This window comes from Gambusia affinis, linkage group LG12, assembly GCF_019740435.1.
Source record: "Gambusia affinis linkage group LG12, SWU_Gaff_1.0, whole genome shotgun sequence".
Taxonomy (NCBI): Eukaryota; Metazoa; Chordata; class Actinopteri; order Cyprinodontiformes; family Poeciliidae; genus Gambusia; species Gambusia affinis.
The window spans coordinates 20,741,999-20,761,339 of record NC_057879.1 but is presented as its reverse complement, the minus strand read 5'-3'; the positions used below and the strand labels follow the sequence as shown (position 1 = coordinate 20,761,339).

General features: G+C 36.3%; 3 protein-coding genes across 5 annotated transcripts; all 3 read right to left on the bottom strand.

The window, feature by feature from the left end:
* Positions 1 to 268: 268 nt before the first annotated feature.
* ndc1 (NDC1 transmembrane nucleoporin) lies at positions 269 to 8,921 on the bottom strand. 2 transcript variants are annotated; one of them, XM_044133586.1, is made up of 18 exons: positions 8,552 to 8,921; positions 7,362 to 7,482; positions 7,162 to 7,263; positions 6,659 to 6,833; positions 6,445 to 6,571; positions 5,855 to 5,963; positions 5,657 to 5,708; positions 5,421 to 5,553; positions 4,988 to 5,080; positions 4,824 to 4,905; positions 4,556 to 4,717; positions 4,216 to 4,476; positions 3,959 to 4,071; positions 3,001 to 3,051; positions 1,646 to 1,709; positions 1,456 to 1,556; positions 1,054 to 1,214; positions 269 to 963 (listed from the first exon to the last, which is right to left on the bottom strand). In XM_044133586.1, exons 1-18 carry the CDS (start codon positions 8,588 to 8,590, stop codon positions 900 to 902), a joined length of 2,010 nt encoding a protein of 669 aa, XP_043989521.1. In that variant the 5' UTR covers positions 8,591 to 8,921; the 3' UTR covers positions 269 to 899. The 2 variants fall into 2 exon arrangements, with proteins under 2 accessions (XP_043989521.1, XP_043989522.1); XM_044133587.1 differs by lacking the exon at positions 3,001 to 3,051 and having other exon boundaries at positions 8,552 to 8,730.
* A 1,407-nt stretch (positions 8,922 to 10,328) lies between these two features.
* Positions 10,329 to 11,042, bottom strand: zgc:113691 (uncharacterized protein LOC503529 homolog). The gene has a single exon (XM_044134665.1). The coding sequence runs from the start codon at positions 11,040 to 11,042 to the stop codon at positions 10,329 to 10,331; it is 714 nt and encodes a 237-aa protein (XP_043990600.1).
* A 1,718-nt stretch (positions 11,043 to 12,760) lies between these two features.
* Positions 12,761 to 17,826, bottom strand: yipf1 (Yip1 domain family, member 1). Of its 2 annotated transcripts, none has more exons than XM_044133583.1 (10): positions 17,729 to 17,826; positions 17,393 to 17,494; positions 16,657 to 16,814; positions 16,480 to 16,560; positions 16,289 to 16,376; positions 16,034 to 16,150; positions 15,738 to 15,904; positions 14,909 to 15,091; positions 13,499 to 13,606; positions 12,761 to 13,290 (listed from the first exon to the last, which is right to left on the bottom strand). In XM_044133583.1, exons 2-9 carry the CDS (start codon positions 17,424 to 17,426, stop codon positions 13,523 to 13,525), a joined length of 912 nt encoding a protein of 303 aa, XP_043989518.1. In that variant the 5' UTR covers positions 17,427 to 17,494; positions 17,729 to 17,826; the 3' UTR covers positions 12,761 to 13,290; positions 13,499 to 13,522. The 2 variants fall into 2 exon arrangements, with proteins under 2 accessions (XP_043989518.1, XP_043989519.1); XM_044133584.1 differs by having other exon boundaries at positions 17,604 to 17,772.
* Positions 17,827 to 19,341: the final 1,515 nt, after the last annotated feature.

Here is a 19,341-nt window from a genome sequence, read left to right as displayed (position 1 = left end):
AAAGTCTCTAATTACAGATTTTAGTGTTTACATGGGATTTTTATCTGAAGGCTTTATAGACATCTGAAAATGCCACTAATTGAGAAAGAAAAAAACTTTAACAATGTTAAAGTTCTTGATTGAAATAACCTATTTTTACATCTAAAATATAATATCTGGTTAACATGGGTGAGCATCAAATTTGTTTCATCCTAGAGTCATAGATTCCAATGGAAGAAAGTCTGTATGTTTTCATTTTAAGATTTCAAAATTCATTTAATCATAAATCTTAGTTTTTCATTTTTTTATTCAAGTCTGAGTGGAAAATCAAACTCATAATAGCAGTGACAAACATTCACTCAAAGAGCTGCATCAAATGTGACTGTGATCCAACAGGACATACTCATCTAGCAAAAATCCCGATACACAAACACGCACATTAAACATGTATGAACCCAGAAATCTGATCTGTGTTAACTGAGAACATGTTAAAAAAAAAACTGGAAGGAAACTCCAAAATCAGAACTAAACAGGTTTTAGACAACTAGACATTTAATTTCAAAACAGGTTCTGTCAATCATTGCAGTTTCACTCACACCAAAAAGAAAGGGGGTTACTGAAAGATGAACATAGAAAGAACTTTGGCAAAGACAGGCTTCAAAAACCAATCTTGTTTTTTCTTTACAAACAATCCTTTTGTTGAAGGACCTGAGTGAACAAAGGTTTTTGTAGTCCATCGTTTTCAGTTTGCAGCTTGACTCCTGCGTGTAGGAGTCTGGATCAAATGTCCAATACAGTCTGTATTTTTTGCTGAGAAAATACTCCAGGAGGCACTATCAGGCTTTCACTGACTTTTTTTAAGTCTGTGTTCAAACATCCCCACAACGACAAACATTGGCAGCAGAAACCAGAGCAGAGTCTTATTCTTTAAACTCCAGAAACTGCTGCAGTCTTTTTCGGTGCTCTGCAGACATCTGGACAGCGCTGAAATTTAGAAAAAAATGATTTCATCAGAGTGTGCAGGAGGATAAATCCATCTATTACTGTATTTGTTAAAAATCCAGCACAGCTTACTTTAAATGACTTCCAAAGGTGGTGGTTATCCTGTAAATGGCAGTCTTGAGCGTGGCTCTGAGAGCAAACCGCAGTGTTTTGTAGGTAAAGTCCTCCATGCTATTGGCAGACCTGACCGGCTTACTGGAAGCATGAGGCAGCTTAAAGTGTCGATCCACAGCCTAAAAGTGAAAAGGTAACAACAAATGTTAATCTGTGTAACATGTGAAGCTGCACTCTGGCTGCTATGGAAGAAGCTGTTAACTTTTCATTGAAATAGTGATTATAGTCAAGAAAGTTAACTTAAAATCTCTACTTAAAGTAATATGAATATCCACATTAATCTGAACGTTCATGTGGTTGAATTTCCACCATTCAGTGAATTTACCTTATAATGAGCCACATTAAACCATGTCAACTTACCTCTTGTAAGTGCAGCATGGAGCTGAGAATGCTGGGTAATGTAGTCTGAACAACCCCAAACTGGTCCTCCGTGAAGGAGGCCTGAACCAGGTATGACAGCGCTGCCGGGTGGATGCAGGAGAAAACGATGAACATGCTGGACTAATGATTTCCATCTGATGGAGACGGAAACACAGACATGTCGTCCTACCTTCTAACGCCCAGATGTGAGCCTGGCTGTCGGCGAAGAGGGCCTGACTAGAGGCTTCTGGAAGCTGCAGGATAAAACGTCAGTCAGTGAGAGTCGTCTTTAAGATGCAACACCGACTAATGAGACCCATACGGTTTCACAGATCAGCTCTGGTGGCAATTCAAGTGTTTTCAATTATGATTTTTGAAGATTAGACAAGTCTTATTGTTATGTTTTGAAATATTCTCTGAAGACAACAGGTGCATCCCAATAAATTAGACTATCGCTAAAAAGTGAATTGTTTTAAGTCTTATTTACATTTTGCTGTGTCATTTCTGTTGTTAAATGGCCGAGTTTTAAACACCTGCATGGATGACAGGTAACAGTTTTAAAACATTATGGTTTCAAAACTGCAAAGTTTTTCAATAACTGAGTAAAGTCTTTAAGCCAGTTATTCATCAGTACTTACCAATTAAAAAATAACATCTCAAATGGCATTCTCCAAGAAATAAGTAACATTTTAGCCAATTTTTACATAATTCTTTCAACACTGTGTAGTCCACAATGTAGCATTACAAAGCAGAAAAATTTTGTTTTTCTTTTTTGTTTAATGCATTATCATTTTCAGAGAAATTTAACTTTAGTTTTTAAAATAAACACTTCTAAATACAAAACACTACCCTCTTAAGGGTAAATGTTAAATAAAATATGCTTTTTGATGAAATTCTAATCTATTAAGATGTACCTGTATGGAAATAAATCTGATTGTTCCGAGCATTATTTTTGGGTTCTTTGGTTCAAAATATGACAAACTGCATATTTTAAATCATTTAAAAATTTTACAAACATTGTATTTTACCAGCACAAAAGTCTCTAGAGAATCTAAGTGCATAAGCCGTCTTAGTCGGGTTTCTTTTAAATGTTCACAGCTGTAAATTCAAGAGTTGTTAGTTGGACACATGTCTATGGGCTACATTACATGCTGTAGTAATTAGAGGAAGAAGAATAAATCTCAGGAGACAAAGTACCACCAATTGTGCGATGTTGACAGATATCTGGCGCTACAGAATCCCAGCGTGATTAGAAAAGCAAAGTTTCGTCAATAATTGATAAGCACAAATAACACAGGTTTCATCATCAAGCAAGAGTTTCAAAGCATGTGTTACATGACTCCTTAATCCAAGCTTTCAAGGTAATTAGCCAGGCTCAGTGTAACAGCTAGATGGAAAAGAGCTACATTAGTAATGCCGGCAAGATTAGGCCCAGAACCAGAAGGTAGATTAGCGATTTGTTAGAGACAAACGAAGATCTGTGATGTCAGATCAGAGCATGCAGCAGCCCCTCGGTGTTCATGCACATGCTTCACACATCCTTACCTTGTTAAACAAATACATTATCAGCACCCGCTTTGCCATGAAATTTTTAACCTGGGAGAAACAATTAAGTGCAGAAATGTTTTGATATCAAACAGAAAAAGAGCTTAAACCAAGTGATCACACTCAACTAAGAGCATTTTTTTAATGTGAAGGCATATTTCCAGTAAAAATAAAAACCAACATGATTTTCAAACCCATTACTGACAATGTGGTGTTTGTATATTTGGTGACAACACTTTTACTAATCCAGAAAGCTCATGAAATTATTTTATAGTTATGATCTCTGTAAAGAGTTTGAGTGAAGAAAGCCTTAAATCTGAAGTGCAGAGCTGGACAGACTCACAATGCCTTGTTAAAGTATTCACAACCCTTGATTGTTTAAAGCTTCAATGTGTTTTAATTAGAATCTTATATAAAAGGCACTATAGAAAAGTTAGAATAATAAAACAAATAGTGATTCATCCCAATAACCACCCTGCTGGTAATACAGCACAGAATATTTCTCACTTTAATGAAAGAGCAAAAAGACTCAGTTCAATGCAACAATATGATTTCAGTGAAGTTTAATCCAAATCCAAGTTGTTCTTTTATATTCTCTAAAATATACTTCAAGAATATTTTAAGCAAAAACAGCATATTTACAATTAAATTAATTTTCAGCAAAAAAAAATTCTATTTAGAAATATTAATGATTAATCAGATTATTGAAGTTAATAATTATGTATTGTCTGATTAAGTGTTGCTTATGTTAATTTTTGGTGGTTTTAACTGGTTATAGTTGATGTGACATTGGAAGCACTGTTCTCCTTTAATTCATGTAATACTTTGTGTTGGTCTAACACTTACAAATCTGATCAAATAAATTGAATGTGTGGTTTTAAACATCAAAATATCAAATTATTAGGTGAATATTTTTGAAAGGCCCTGTAACAAACTTATAACTGTGACATTTTAGTACCTGTTCTTTTCTGTTTTGAAGGAACTGGGCCACAAAACTTGGTTTAGTGGGTTCCTGTTTGGGACTGGGAACCGAGGCTGGAGAGCGTGGTGGGCTGCTGCTGACCTGCGACTCTGGAAAGACAAATATTCTCATTTCTTACTACTATACAGTCCAAAATAGATAAACATCAGAAGTAAATGAGTATGGCTTGCTTTGCTGCTAAACATTAAGAGATTAAAGGGTATAGTGTGGCCTTTGTTTAACCCTCCTCTAACCTGCGGAGGTGGACCAGAGTTTGGGCGCCCGCCTCATGATGTGTGGGCTCTGCACCGAGCCATGCCACGGCGAGCACTGATCCACCAGACCAGGGAACCGCCGCAAGGTGGGTGAGGAAAAGGGGCTGTCCAGGTCAGGAGTGAACGGTGCCGTCAGAGGACTGTGTGGACCTCCGGCAAAAGAGCGGGCAAAAACCGAAGCAGGAGTCTTGGTTAGGAAAGTTGGTCTTGGACTAACCAGGTCTTCTGCACAAGAGGTCACTTTAAGGTAAAGAAAAAAATATTAAGCTTTAGTGATCTGAAAGGCTTCACCTTTATCAAACGTTTGTGAGAAACTTACATGATGTGTCAGATGAAGTCTTCCTTTCACTGCCACTAGACAGAGATTTGGCCCTCCCATTGGTTGCTACGGTTTCATGATAAGCCACAAGTCTCTGCGTCAGATCAGCCAGCAGAGCCAGACACTCTCTACTGACAGCGTTCCAGTTATGAGGATGCCCACCTAGAAAAGACGGAAAAAATACTGCTGAACTGGATATCAATATGCACTTAAATAAAAGATCAAAATATCACAAAGAATTATTCTGCGTGTGGAAAATGTGGCAGACCTGGTTGGCTGAGACTGAAGACTTCACCGCGTCTGGATGGAGAATGTTTGGACAGCAGAGCCAAGTCCTGCAGGGCTAGGAACTAACATTTAGAAGCAGACAAGAGTCAGAAAACAAACAATAAAAATATGACTGCGCAACAACCTGCAAGTCAATTTTTATACCTTCAAGATCATTGGTTGTTGGTCAGTGAGAACTCTGGGAAGACACTGGTGGGGATCTTGAGTAAAAGTTGGTTGCACAGGGAAACTGTACACCTGCAAAAAATATACAAATACATAGACATTATCCACAATGTTTTCACATGTCTGCCAGAATATTGATACCACTTGAATTTTTCAACATGGACTCTTTACAAGCACAAACTTTCTTCTGGTTTACTAAGATTTATTCATTTATTTTGACAAATAACTTAAATGTATGGCGTGCATTTGTATTTTGCACGAAGGGAGTGAGCCAAGACAACTGGGTCAAAGCTAAGTCTACTCAAAAGTAAAACTACATAACATAGTGCCACGTAATACTCAGAACAAACCATTGCAATAAAGTCACTTTGACTGGGTTTGACTTAACAAAGGATTTCAATCAGTCACATACCTCTGTAACAAAGATCCTAAAGAGCAGCAATGTGATGTACCAGGTGAAGAGGAGGAAGGTGGCGCTGATCCAGAGGTGGTAGAGGAGGGACAGATCCACAAGTCCAGTTATGCTGTCCAGACGATGGACAGAGCTGGAGGAGGAAAAGGAGATTCAAACTCAACAATGTTAATCCAACTCCTCACAATGCTCTGAAGGCCCAAAACATTTATGGAACTTATGTATAAAACAAATACCTGTCCAAATGAAGATTCAGAGTTTTGCAGATCCATGTTTTTGGGATATAACCTGAAAAAAAAACATTTTATATCAAAATGTGCAACAAAAAAAAACACCTGATAACAATTGTGGTAATGTGCAATGAATAACAGTACAAAACTAAACTATATGGTTAAGATGACTTTTTAAAATTCTTTAAGAAACGAGTCACTCACCCAGAAAGAAATAAGCAACAGCGAAGTTCCTGATAGAGTAAAATGCTTGAATGGCGCTGCACTTCAGCACTAAGGGCAGGGACCCTTTGAAGTGGAGATATTTGTATTGCTGAGGAAACAGTAACAGATGGACTGTTAGTATAGAAGTAGAAATCAGTTTAGCTTGGGATTAATGTTGGCTATCTGAGTTAAGGCTATAAGTCACGTAAGCTGTTTACACCCATCATAATCTTAAATCTGTCATATTTCCTTCATATGTGAATGCACATAAAGTATTTTGCAACAAACAAGTTAAACAAGTTTTGCAAATAAGAACTTTGTACATAAATCTAAAGCTTTATGGAGCTTTTCTTTTGCTTAAAAGAGTTCTGCCTCTTCTGCCAAGAAGAAAAATATTTTCAACTCCAGAAACCTGTTCCACAGCATAAAAAATAAAAAAATAACTTGGTTGTTTATTACTCCATCATTCCTTGCTTTAAACAAAAAGCTTCAAATAAATTATTAAAAGGAAATAAATAAGATCAGATTCATGTTAATGATGAGTGTATGAAAACTGAACAGCAAGGTTAAGCGGCACTCATGTTCCCTACCTGAACGGCATGAAAGGAGACATAATTTATGTTATGGGTTACTCCCAGGAGGCTGTGAGAGAAACCGACAAATGCTCCAGCCAGCAAAAAGACAAGGTGGTACTCATTGAGTCCCATCTGAGGAACACTGCCGAGGATGAAAAGACACCGAAGCAAATAAAGTTAGATAAAAGTACTGAAAACTAAAACTGAATTTGGCCTGGCATCGACTTACCCATCGCTACTTTTACAAGGGCAGCCGAGTGTCTTATATCTGTTACCAACAGTGACTGCACAACACCAACCTACAATCACTCCCATCAGGCAGTGGGCAACGGAGCTGACAACCTGGCGAGGGTGAAGCAGCTGACCCAGCAATGCAATTTTAGAGCAGGCAATAGTCGGGATAACTAAAGATACAGAGAAATACAAGATATGTCAACAACTGGACAGAATCTGCTGGCAAAAAACTGAAAATAATGAAGTGATAATTATTTTAACATGCCAGTTCTTTAATTGCACTTAAATGATCCAGTAACAGAAAAAAATTCCACAAATGGTAAATAAATGTTTTTACTGTGTATTTTCAGTCAAAGCAGGCAATAACTGTACATAAAAATGCCATCTGAAATGCAAAGAAGTTATTTATTTTCTCTTAAAACCCAGCTTTAAAAAGTCCCAGTCCCAATTACCAATATATATATATACACACACACATTACTGCTCTCTGCTACTCACCTGTATAGTACTCTAAATTCAAGAACCCAACCATGATGACCACTCCACCAAGAAGGATGAAGGAGAAAATCAAACAGGAACTCATCAGCAGAGACAGGCATTCTGGTATCACAAGAAAAGTTTTCTTTGTTGTTTTTAAAGCACACTTTCAACTGGGTCAGATAAACAGGTCAAATAGCACAATCAACACGGCGACTGACCTGAAATAGTCTGAATGGGGTGAAGAAAACTGAACTTGCTGAGAAACACAAAAACTGCCGTGGTGGGCGGCAACAACAGGACAGACCAGGCAATGCTGGCAGCAGCTCTCCACCAAATAACCTGAACAGAGAAGACAGTACTATTACACCAACAAAAGAAAAACATTTATGCTACAAAAGGTAGCTGATAATTTTCTCAAGCATTTGTAAGCAAAATAAATAATAGCTTGGCATATTTATTCTCTAAATTACATCCCTACTGTTTAGGTTTGTTCCACATCTTGTAAATATTCTATTGTTTTTTTTCCCATGTACGGTACAAAGATACACAAACATTTTGTCTATTTTTATGCCATTTTCAATAACTCCACAGTTTTTTTCTTATGCTGTAAATTTACCCTCACTTTATAATCTCTTATTCTCAGTTCTGTTTATAATATTTTTATTTCTGTGTAAATCTGAATGCTTTGACTTGCCACTTTACTGCTGGTCAACCTGAATTTCCACACTGAAAAACAATGAAGGTTATTTCTGTTCTCTATTATAAATCATCCTACCACCATTACTGAATGAGAAAATCTGCAATGCAGGAGTGCATTTTGTGTCAAATTTACCCAACTTCCCAATTAGTTTTCAAATGCTCTGCTTACTAAAAAGGTGCTGTTTAAAGTCTTCATTTAGAGAAACCCTGCTGATTGTATGTTGTACAGATAAGCATCATCAAAAACTTACAAACTACACAGCACGCCGGGTTTTCTTGTATCTTTTGAAATCTATTTGAAAAGCTTCAACTCCCGAAATTAGATAGTTTCATTTTGTGGCTGACATTTTCTCGATATTTCATGTTTACCAAACTGAGAAAGGCACTAGTAAACATGCAAGTCTTTGCTAATGTCCGCTAGTATAAATGGAAATATTCGTACAATATTTCAATGCTAATATTACATTCACAAACTTTTTGTCTCCCAACTCTTGCATTTCTTCAAAATAATTCATAACGTATTTCTCCTGCTTTTTATTTATTTATTTGCTTTACATAAATTAAGTTAACTCAAAATTAAATTAAAAACAGCACGTTATAAAACTGAACCAAGGCAGCTAGCATAAACAAATGGGGTAGAGGTTAGCCTCTTAGCTTAGCGATCCAGTTTTGTAGTTCTATAAGTGAACTCTTATCAAAAAGAACTCACCTTGCGGATAAACCAGCAGCTTGTTTCTGAAGGAAACATGGTGCTTGTTTGAAAATTATACCACTCTGCGATGAAGTTGTCTCCGGCTCTCGGCTGTCAAATTATTTTGGCCTCCGGTATCCACATCATCTACATCGCGCCACATGCATTCAAGATACCTGTGAAGGACCCCGATTAAAAGTTGCCCGTTTTACTGCCTGTTAAATCTTTTATTTCAAATATATTTTTCTACATAAATGCAGTGCTGAGTTGGTAACACCTAATGAGACACTTAAATAATTGTTAAAATGGTTTTAGTTTTAGTCCACAGAAAATACAGTAAAATAACATTAATAAAAACTCAACTTAAGGCATCAAGACAAATCAATACGAAAATAATGGCTCAATGGGAATTCCTACAACTTTCAGGGATCAGAATCGTTTGGATAGCTCAGCAAAAATGTCTCTTTTAGTTTCCATAATTGTCCTTTGTGCAACTTTAAGCTTCGGCAAGACCAGCTTGATAAAGTACAACAGTACATAACATATAATAGAAATTGTAATTAATTTATTTCAGTAATTCTTTTCAAAAAGTGAAACTGATTTTTAATATAGTTCCTATACACCGTTTATTTATGGTCATTTTAAGATCAAGGTTTACAGCTCATAAAAATATCCTGGAAAATTAGGATATCAAATAAGACCAATAAAAATATTTTAATGTAGAAATATTTTTTACTGTCATGTTATTACCTGCACAGTCATGGTAAAAATTACACACTCCACAAGAAGGGAAGGCCACAGAAAGCCATTACAAAAGACGTTGGCTCTTCACAGAGTATGTTAGTAGTTGAGTGGAAGAAAGAAATGTGGTAGAGAAAACTGTGCAAGCAACAGAGATAGCACACATTAGTTTAAAGACCATTTGGGAAAATTCATTAAGTGTGGTGCAACTTGAGTCATTGCCTCCAAAGGCATCCAAATGGGCCACAACTATATTATTTGTTGTGTTAAGCTACTCAAAAAACAGAGACATTACCAGAATCACCTTACCTGGACTAATGAGAAAAAGGCTGAACTGTTGCTCAGCTTCTCCAGGTATCACATCACACATTTCAATAGCTGCAAGCCTAGGCATCTGTTAGCTAAACTAAGCACTTGAAAAATATAAGTCTTTTGGTAATGCTCTAAATAATACGTTACTTTCATGTTACTGAAATAAATGGACTTTTAGATGATTTTCTGTCATTGAAATGTGCATACATTAAATTAGAATATGTTCAACATCATAAATGTTTTTAATGCCATCAATATTCAAAATTAATCAATTTAAAGCTCACACATTCTTGCAGCCTAATAAATTGGCTTTATACTTTATGTTTTATATCTTTATGCAATATAGAGATATACAGTTATATGATGGTCTATGTCATCTACACATAGAATATCATGTTCAGATGGTCTCCTCTGTCTACAAACTGTCCTACCATTATGGAATTTTATTGCACAGTGTACTAAAAATATTCTATTATTTACACCATAAAAGTCAATATATTTCTTTTATAAAAAGAAAGAAAAGACAACACAGCAACAACTTATAAAAAAAAAATGTCATTGTTCACAAAACAAATGTGCTCTTTGAGCTAGCTCAGTTTCAAATGACATGTCATATTTGAGTTTATAGGATTTGCCTCTTGGTTACACATATTTATCAAGCATAGTAATTCAGAAATTCGTTGAATCATTCACTTTAGTGTCTCTGTTACCATCCTTGCATGAACTGCCAGAACTGAAGTAATTAGGTTTCATTGTGCACAGAACTCTTTCTGCTATAATGAAAGCCATTACCAAAGGAAGATAAATTGTCCTTGTCTCCATCCTGTCTAATCTGCTTGGTCTCAAAAGCATTAGGTGGAAGCTTCTGGTATGAGCTTATGGACATGTCAGTTTGAATTTCTTTGTGCGTGAAGGGTTTCTGAACAATTGCAGGAAGAGCGAGCTGCTCCCTCTGGGTCTTCTTGTCGTCCCACAGCTTCAGCAGGCGCCGCTGATTATTTGTCATATCCTTGAGATTTTGCTGTAATGACTGCACTTGGTCCTCTAAGAGCATCTTGGAGGTGGTCACATTGGACAGCTCTGCCGTCAAGTCATCAATGGTCACTCTAAGTTTCCCGGTCTTGTCTATTAAGGAGTTGCACTCACGTTCCTTTTCTTCAAAATCATTGACTATGTCTTTGGTGGTCTTCCCTGAAAAGTTGGGGCTTCTCTCCAGTCCGATCTCAGTCCGGAGAGCCTTCACTTGCTTTCTAAGCTCTTTGTTATCCACAGTCAAGATCTTTAGTTTTTGTTTCAGGCCCTCGGTTGAACGCAACCTCGTCTCATTCTGCCTGAGTTTTTCCCTGAGAGCACTTTCCCGTTGTAAAGCATCATCTCTTTCCTTCCGGCAGTTCTCCAAAAGTTTCAGCATCTCAAATTTTGAGGCTTTTTCAGCTTTACCACTTGCAGAAGCCATCCTGTGGAGAGGTTTCCAAATCAAGAACTGAGGAAAAATTCTTACTGCATATCTTTAGGGTAAAGCGGAGTCCTTTAGTGGGGTGTTAATGAATCCTCAAGCATGTCTGCGACTCAGGTAGGTGACATTCGTCTAAGAGGGTTATCAGTTAGACAAGTAGGCTCCAGTGTAACTCAAAGCTGAGGCTAGAATGACCATTAATTATGGCGCCACTATACCTTTGACACAGTGTCAAGTGACCCAATTTTTTTCCTATTTTGTTAATTAATCTAAAAACGTTGGCCCTTGTTAATCAGTGCAAACAATGGGCAAAGTCTTAATGATAATCTCTTCCCTGTAATAGAACTATGCTGTGTGCCTGGATGTGGTCCATTGCAGGGCTCAAGATTTTCCACAGCAGGTCATTCAAACTGTCACACTAGATTTTATCAGTTTAGCCCACAGCTAAGATAGATGAGTCAAATGGTAGATGGCGACTTAAGACCTGCGTTCGCTTTTAAAGTCAGACACGTTCTTGTAAAGGTTGAATCTATACCTATTGGTTACAATCGCACCTTTAAATATTTAAAATGTCCAACTGTGGAAGTGGACAGGCAACTTCTAACATGGGTAGAAGGGTCACGTTGTTACCCAATGACAGCCGGGGTGACTTTAGGTTCTCAAGTCTAAAATGCTTAAAGTGCACCAAAACGGCAAAGAGGTCAAGTAATTGCAAATGTTGACATTTTAATGCAACTCTTCAGTTCTTCTTCACTGCCTTAAAAAATAACTGAACCTTTATACATTTTGTCACACAACACTCAATAAATTTTAAGTATCCATACAAAGTGGAGCATATTCTGAAGTAGAAAGATAAAATGAAATAACATTGGACTTACACGACACTTTACATGACATCAAGTCATTCCCATTCACACACTGATGATGGCAAGCAACTGTAATGTAGCCACTGCCTCCCTGGGGAAGTCTGATAGAAGCGAAGCTGCTGTATTATGGCATCGGCCCTTCTGACCGCCACCAACAGACAAGGTAGATGAAGTGTTTTCCCCAAGAACACAATGACGAAGGCAATGGAGCAGGGATCGAACCAGTAAGAGTTTCAAACTCCTACCACCATTACCAGGCAGTCCAACATCTATCAGACTGAATGTTCAGTGAATGTAAACAGCAATTTCCATCTGGCTATTTGACTGAGTCAAGATTGTTAATATGCTTCAATCATTTTAATCTTATCACTGGCTGTATGTTTATTGTTGTTGCCTGACTGGAAGGTGGATCTAATTCTTAGGTTTTCAGTAGCCGCCATCAACTTTTCTTCCTGAATTGCCCAGTATGCAATGGGACAATAACCCCACACTGTGATACTGCAAGAACATTTTTTTCCAGCTGCAAAAACCTGAGTAATGTATTCATTGAGATTAAACCAAGCAAATCTTGCACTTTGTGTCTTATTAAACAAGAAACACACATTGCTGTGAAATAGCTACTTTTTTTCATAGCGAGGCTGCCATGTACCAGCACCACTGGGCCCTCTGACCACCACCAGAAGGCAAGATGGATGAAGTGTCTTGCCCAACAATAGGCATGAAAAGATGAAAGTGGAGTGGGGACTGCCAATGGCAGGGCGAACTCCTACCACTGCTGTCTCCATCAGCCCTTCTACTCTCAAATCATAAACGTTTTTGCCTGTACATTAACATTGAACACACAAATTCACATGGATTTTAATAGATTTTACTATAATTAGCCATAATGACAACAAATTATTTATAGAATATTTACAAACATTACTTTGACATCTTGCCAGGCTTTGGCAATAGTTAAGGGCACTTGATATTAAGAAAGTACAACACCTTTACCTTCAGCGGGTATGTATGAAACAACTATAAAAATTATAAAAAGAAATAGATCAATGAAATATCACTGATCCTGCAATCACCAACCACTTTTTTCTTTTACATTTTAACATTAGAGCTATAAAGCTGGAAACAACACCACCACCACAATAACATTGTGTGTGCTGTGTAATACTACACCCCAATTAACTTAAGTAAGTTTAGAAGCCATCCCATTAGAAGTAACATACTGAAGAACAGTTTTCATTTTCAGAGGTCATGACGTTGCACCGAAGTTACAAGTCGGCCTTTAAGGCCTTAATCCGGAAGGGCCGAGGTGCCGGTGAAATCCAGTACACCCATGACTTCATCAACGCAGGAACTTGAGTCTCTCTAATATGCAACTGGAGAACCTGTAATTTAAAAATACAGAATAATGCACACTTTAGGAAAGACAAAAGTTTGAATATAGTGATCAAAAAGAGACACTTGATCCTTTACCCAAATAAAAAATAGGTGTTTTTAATATAGGCCTGCAGTTGATAACAAAAAATTTAATTGTGACATTAATGTTAAAGTAAACATACTTAAGAAATAAGTCTGTTTAGCTCTGTTGTTTACCTTCCCCCAATGAATGCAGGTACTTCATGATGATGTTCTATTGGTGGTCTTTATTGCAGAGGGACTGACATTTTCTGGTCCAAGCTTTGGTTCGCTGAAGAAGTACATCTGTAGACAAAGGCAAGGCAAGTTTATCATACACAAAATAACTTACAGAGCTATTTGTGAAAACAAAGGAAAGGTGTGAAGCAATTAGATATTAAGAAGAACAAGACATTTTTAAATAGAAAACATTAAAGCATAATTAAAAAAGAAAAATAACTGCAAAATTATAATATACACCAAAAAAGTAAAGTGTTAAAAACAAACTGATGAGGTATTCTTCAATAGGAAATATGCACTGAACAATAAGGTTTTCAAACCTTCTTCAAATGAGTCAACAGTTTCTAGACACCTCAAGTTTTCAGAGAAAAACTCAATGCTGCCTATTCTTATTCAGCTTGGGTCCTGGTAGCACAGAGAATAAAATTGACCCGAAAATTAAGTCTTGAGGAAACTCACATGTGATTCTTGTACTTTTAGATTTTTAATTAACATATGACAAAGTTTGTCAAATATGTTCTGAACCATTTAAGCATAGCACAGTACCAGGCATCACCTTTAGAATAATGTGATAAACTGTGTCAGACACAGGACTGAATACAGTGATACAAACAAAGAAGTTTTAGATGCGTCACAAAAAGTAGGAGAAAATTTCTCACTACACTGAGTAACTACCTTTTCTAGATTCTTAGGTCAAAAATGTTAGATTCTGGATCTTGGGTTTCTTCCCAAAGTCTGGTCTCTGCATTTAACTGTTGAAAGCTGAATGCTAAAAGATGTCAAGAAAATCCACTGAATCTATTAGTTAAAACAACAATCAATGTCAGACTATAATTTAGGTGCAAGGAAAATATGAACTAATAGAGAAAAGAATGCAAAAGTCTTAAAACCCTATTATCTTATCACCTCTTCAGACATAGGGTTACTGTACTTTGTAGAACAATTACATGGATGTTACAAGACATTGGATATGGCTGCAGACTTGACAGTATTCACATTAAGAAGTCATCAAACAGCCCATTGTCCAAGCAGTTAGCAAGCATGCTCAAAGTTTCCATTGACAAGAGGAGAACAACCTGACACTACCAGGTACATTTGTTTCCGAGAATCACACAGGTAGGAGCTGTGCAAATATGGCACAGCTTTGTATGTGACTGACACAACAAGCAGGGTCAAAGCTGGGTTATGCTGAGATCATGGAGAACAATTGAGACTGATGCAATCATTGTTATCTACACCAACGCGGACTGGTTATAAAGAATGAACTAAATTAGAAATGCTGTGAAGGCAGAGAGCCAGATCAAGATAATAAACCTTAAACCATATTTTTTTGCTCACATATCCAACATTGGACGCCAGCATTATTACCTTACAGCCTACAGCCAGCAGCCCGTTCAGCAGCACAATGCCTACTACGGTTGCTATGATGACTTTGGGGTGGTCGTCTCTGAGTGCAGGCCAGAAAGTCATCACCAGTACTGAGCTGGACAGGCAGAGAGCCACCACAATGGAGAGCCACCTGAGCCACTCAACGTGTGGAATCCACAGAACCTGTTATTGAAACAATCTGTGTCAGAGTTATGACATACAGAAATATATTTCCTCAAAAGCTGTCATGGCATCACTGAAAAGTATTAATTTTCTAATTACTACAAGACTATTGTTAACAATACAGCTTTTAAACATTCACCCCTAACCTTCTCATTCCTTCTGCATTTTGTTTAAAACATATGCAGCTACAGTGCCTTACAAAAATATCCACACCTCTTCAAAGCAACAGTTTATGTAAAAGCAAGGAGTGATTTGGGCTTATATTGGAGAAAGTTTCAGAAAAAAAACTTTTCCAACCATCAGGAAGGTTTATCTGTATTCAATTGATTTCAGCATGTTGATGTGGCCAAGCCAGTAAACAGATCAAAATCCAAGAAAGTAGCTGTTGCTGAAAATATTATTAAAACTTTGTGTAAATTTATCACCTCAATTCCTTGAGGTTTATTGTTCCTTACCTCAAGGAATTTATCACCTCAATTCCTTGAGGTTTATTGTTGAAATGTGACATGAAGCTTGAGAAAACTTTTGCAAAGCATTACATAGACAATAATATTTTTTTAAATAATATAGTTCACTAAAGTATTACAAGGCTCAATTTGTTGCAGAACAATGTCAGTAGCATAATTAACATATTTATAGGACTTACCACAGCTGGAATGTAAACTGCCAGCGAATATCCATAGACACAGACAATCTCCATAAACGAGTATGACACCAGGTTCAAGATTTTATTGCTCCTCCACAGCAGCAAACCCCAGAGTCCAAGAGGCACAAGCCATGCATAGCTGAAAATGGCTGTGGCAGCTATGCTCACTGGAAAACACATACGGTTCAAGAGGTAAACTGGACATTTATCTTGCATAAAGATAAACGTCTCGTAGTTTATGCAAACTATGAAACATTTGCATAAACGTTTCGTAGTGTCAGTCGAACTGAACTCACCTTTTCCAAACTCTGCGGTATATTTATAGTTTGAACTGCCAAGGCATCGCAAGAAAGTAGATAGGTTTCCACTGATGGCAATGACAAACACAAGAGTGGTACAAATCCAGAATGGTCCTACAAACACAAACATATTTATATTTATAGCATCATTATTTACAACTTCAATGTTTTATGAACAGTAATAGGAAATAAATCAGCCTGCCACCACAAATAATCTGTGACAACAACTGCGCAAACTAAGTCAGTGCTAACCATAAAGATCTGGGTTTTTACGAAGGTGAACTTGAATGAAGTTTTTTCCAGGCCACGGCACCAGTGAGCCAAGGATCCTCTCCTTTACCTAAAGTAACACGTCAGATTTCAACCAAGTTTGAGATACATTTACTCTGATGCAATTAATTTGATGATATAAACTGAGACAGGGACAAAATAAAATGACTTACATGATGGGTTTCAATGTCAAAGAATTTCTGGTAGTATTCAAATGTCCAGAAAGGAGCATTTTTCTTTTGCCCAGACAGAAGCTTGAATAAAAAAACAAGATAGTTATCATCTAAATATCTGATTTATACACATTTCAAGAAGCAAATAATTTTCCATTAACAGGGTTGTGGTCTGACCTCTTCTCTGTCCTCATTGATGAGTGGTTCTTCATCACCAACATCTTGAGCAAAACCAGCAGCACTTCTTTGCCTCTTGGATTTTAAATCCTCATCCTCAATGCTAATGGTGACTGCATCTCTGTTAGATTCCAGAAGACTCCCAGCTTCATCAAATTCTATTAGAAGGGGCAGATGTTAAGCATCTAGATCAACATGTTTGTTCTTTCAGGAAAATGTGTACCTACTAAAGCTTGCACATTTTGCAGCCATCATTCATTCATGAAAATCAATATGCACACTAACATACCAAATGTCATGACAAAATGACGTTATTACGTGATAAATTTATGTATTGTAGTTTTTGGGTTGTAATTAAATATTGCACATGTATTCTACAAAATAACAACGTGGTGTGTGGTTGCACTTGTAAAGTTAGATTGAATTAATATATCAATGCAGGCCACACTTTTGTGATTTTTGTAAAGAAATATTAGAACAACATATCCTTCGACTTCAAAATTAAGCACAATTTTTTGCTGCTCAGTCACACACTCCCTACAGAAATACACTACAGTTTGTGACTGTATCACAAAATGTGAAAAATTGTGGGTAGCTCATTAAATCTTTATTTATTTTTACAAAAATCCTATGAATTTAGCTATCAAGTCTATGTAAAAGTAAACACCTACATACTAATGTGTTACATCTATCCGACATTAAAATTTAAAAGACAGAGTTCAGGGAGAACGTTCACCTTGAAATTGGAATGGATCATTTTTCGACGCCATTCCCTTTTCAGCAGAAATGTTTGTTCTTTGAGAATGCTGGCAAAGAGGCAACAAATTATTCCTAAAAACTGTGAAGGGAAAAAAAGAACATGGCTGTTAACGTTTTACATCTGTTGACTCCAGGTTGAAAGCATTTTTAAAACTATAGATACAAAATAACTTAGGAAGCTAGCTTACTTAGGAACCAACTTCGACTGGTAAACTTCAATATGTCAGTAAAGAAAAATAAAAATGAACTCCTATTACTGTTGTAAATGTGAAATACAGCATAAAGGTGTCGACTTTCTTAAACCCATGCTTACCAAATTCTGTGAAAAATTCGTAAAAATTATGTCGTTATTAGCAAGGAAACCCCGAAGCAGGATATGCCAACGAGGTAAACATGATTCGTTCCTGTTGTGAGATATTTTCAAAATAAGAGTTTAGATACATGAATTTGGCTATATATTTAGCAGAAATAGTGAATAAAAGTTATCATAACTGTAAAATATTTCATTATAAAAGGATAACGTAAACTGAAGTGTGTTTTTTTGGCATATCTCCAGATCTACAGAAGGACTGCTATTAGTTGACTCTTACTGTGAAGTTCAAAAGAAATGGCTGGTACGTTGTAGTGTAGGTCACAGAGTCCGCCATATTGTGGGTGGCCTTGGAAAACGATACAAATTTTGTTGGAAGAGTAATTTCCTTGGAAAACAATACAAATTTTGTTGGAAGAGTAATTTCCTTGGAAAATGGTACAAATTTTGTTGGAAGAGTAATTTCCTTGGAAAATGATACAAATTTTGTTCGAAGAGTAATTTCCAGAATAAAACTACACAATGTACGTCTTCTAATTGATTTACATATATATATATTTAATTTACATGTACTAATGTTGGCTATCGTTTAGAAAAAGTAAACAACACCTGCAAATGAAAATCAGATGTTTTTAGCTGTCAGTTAAAATTATTATTACCTCTGAAAATACCAAGCCAACATTTATCTTAGTTTATATGTTTTTGATATTACAACTAAATACTATAGTTCAACCGTTTTTTTAATTATAGACATGAGATCTTTAAATATTGTTCTTAAGATTTTACTATTTATATTTTGCTTTATTTTCTTTACTGCTGATGTGACAGGGTGAAACTCTGGTGTGTGGGACATGGCCAAAGCCCTTTAAAAAAAGCTGCGGTTAGACACCTGAGCAAAAAATGTTGGGAATGTGATCATAACATAGGAGTTTTATAAGGTATTTGGGTATGATTAATATAGCATGGAGTAAAACTGTAATAATATCTAGAATTTGTCCTTGGTTATTTGAACTCTTGATAGTAAATTTAAAGATTAAGCAGCCAGTAAATTTGTTATTTGCTCAGTTTCACTAGTATTCAGTGTGGAATGTTGCAGAATCTTTTATACAAAGTTAATAATATAAAACACCAAAAAATAAGAATTAAATTCACATGGATTCCAGCACATAAGAGAATTTACAGTAATGGCAAAATGCATAGATTGACCAACTATGCAGTCAAGGGTAATGGAATTGAACTTAAAGTACCATTAAATAAAACAGAAATAAAAATAATTATTAAAGATGAATTAAACAAACTATGGCAGGAGAGAAAGCATCTATGCAAAATACACAATGAGGTAATTGTAAGAAGGGGTAATGAAGAAGCAAGAGAAAGTATGAATAATAGGTTCAGTACAAGCCTAAATAATGGTTTAAATATTATAGGGAAATCAGGGGTGGGTTTCACTGTGGCAAAATAGTGAAACCTTAAGGGGTTAAACATTTTCATTTATTTCACAAATATTTTCACAAAATGCAGAAAGTATGCAAAAGAAAGAGAAGAAATTGAAAGGGCCACAGGAACTGCAATAACTATGGTTACAGAAACTTCAATGACATTGCATAATTATTAAC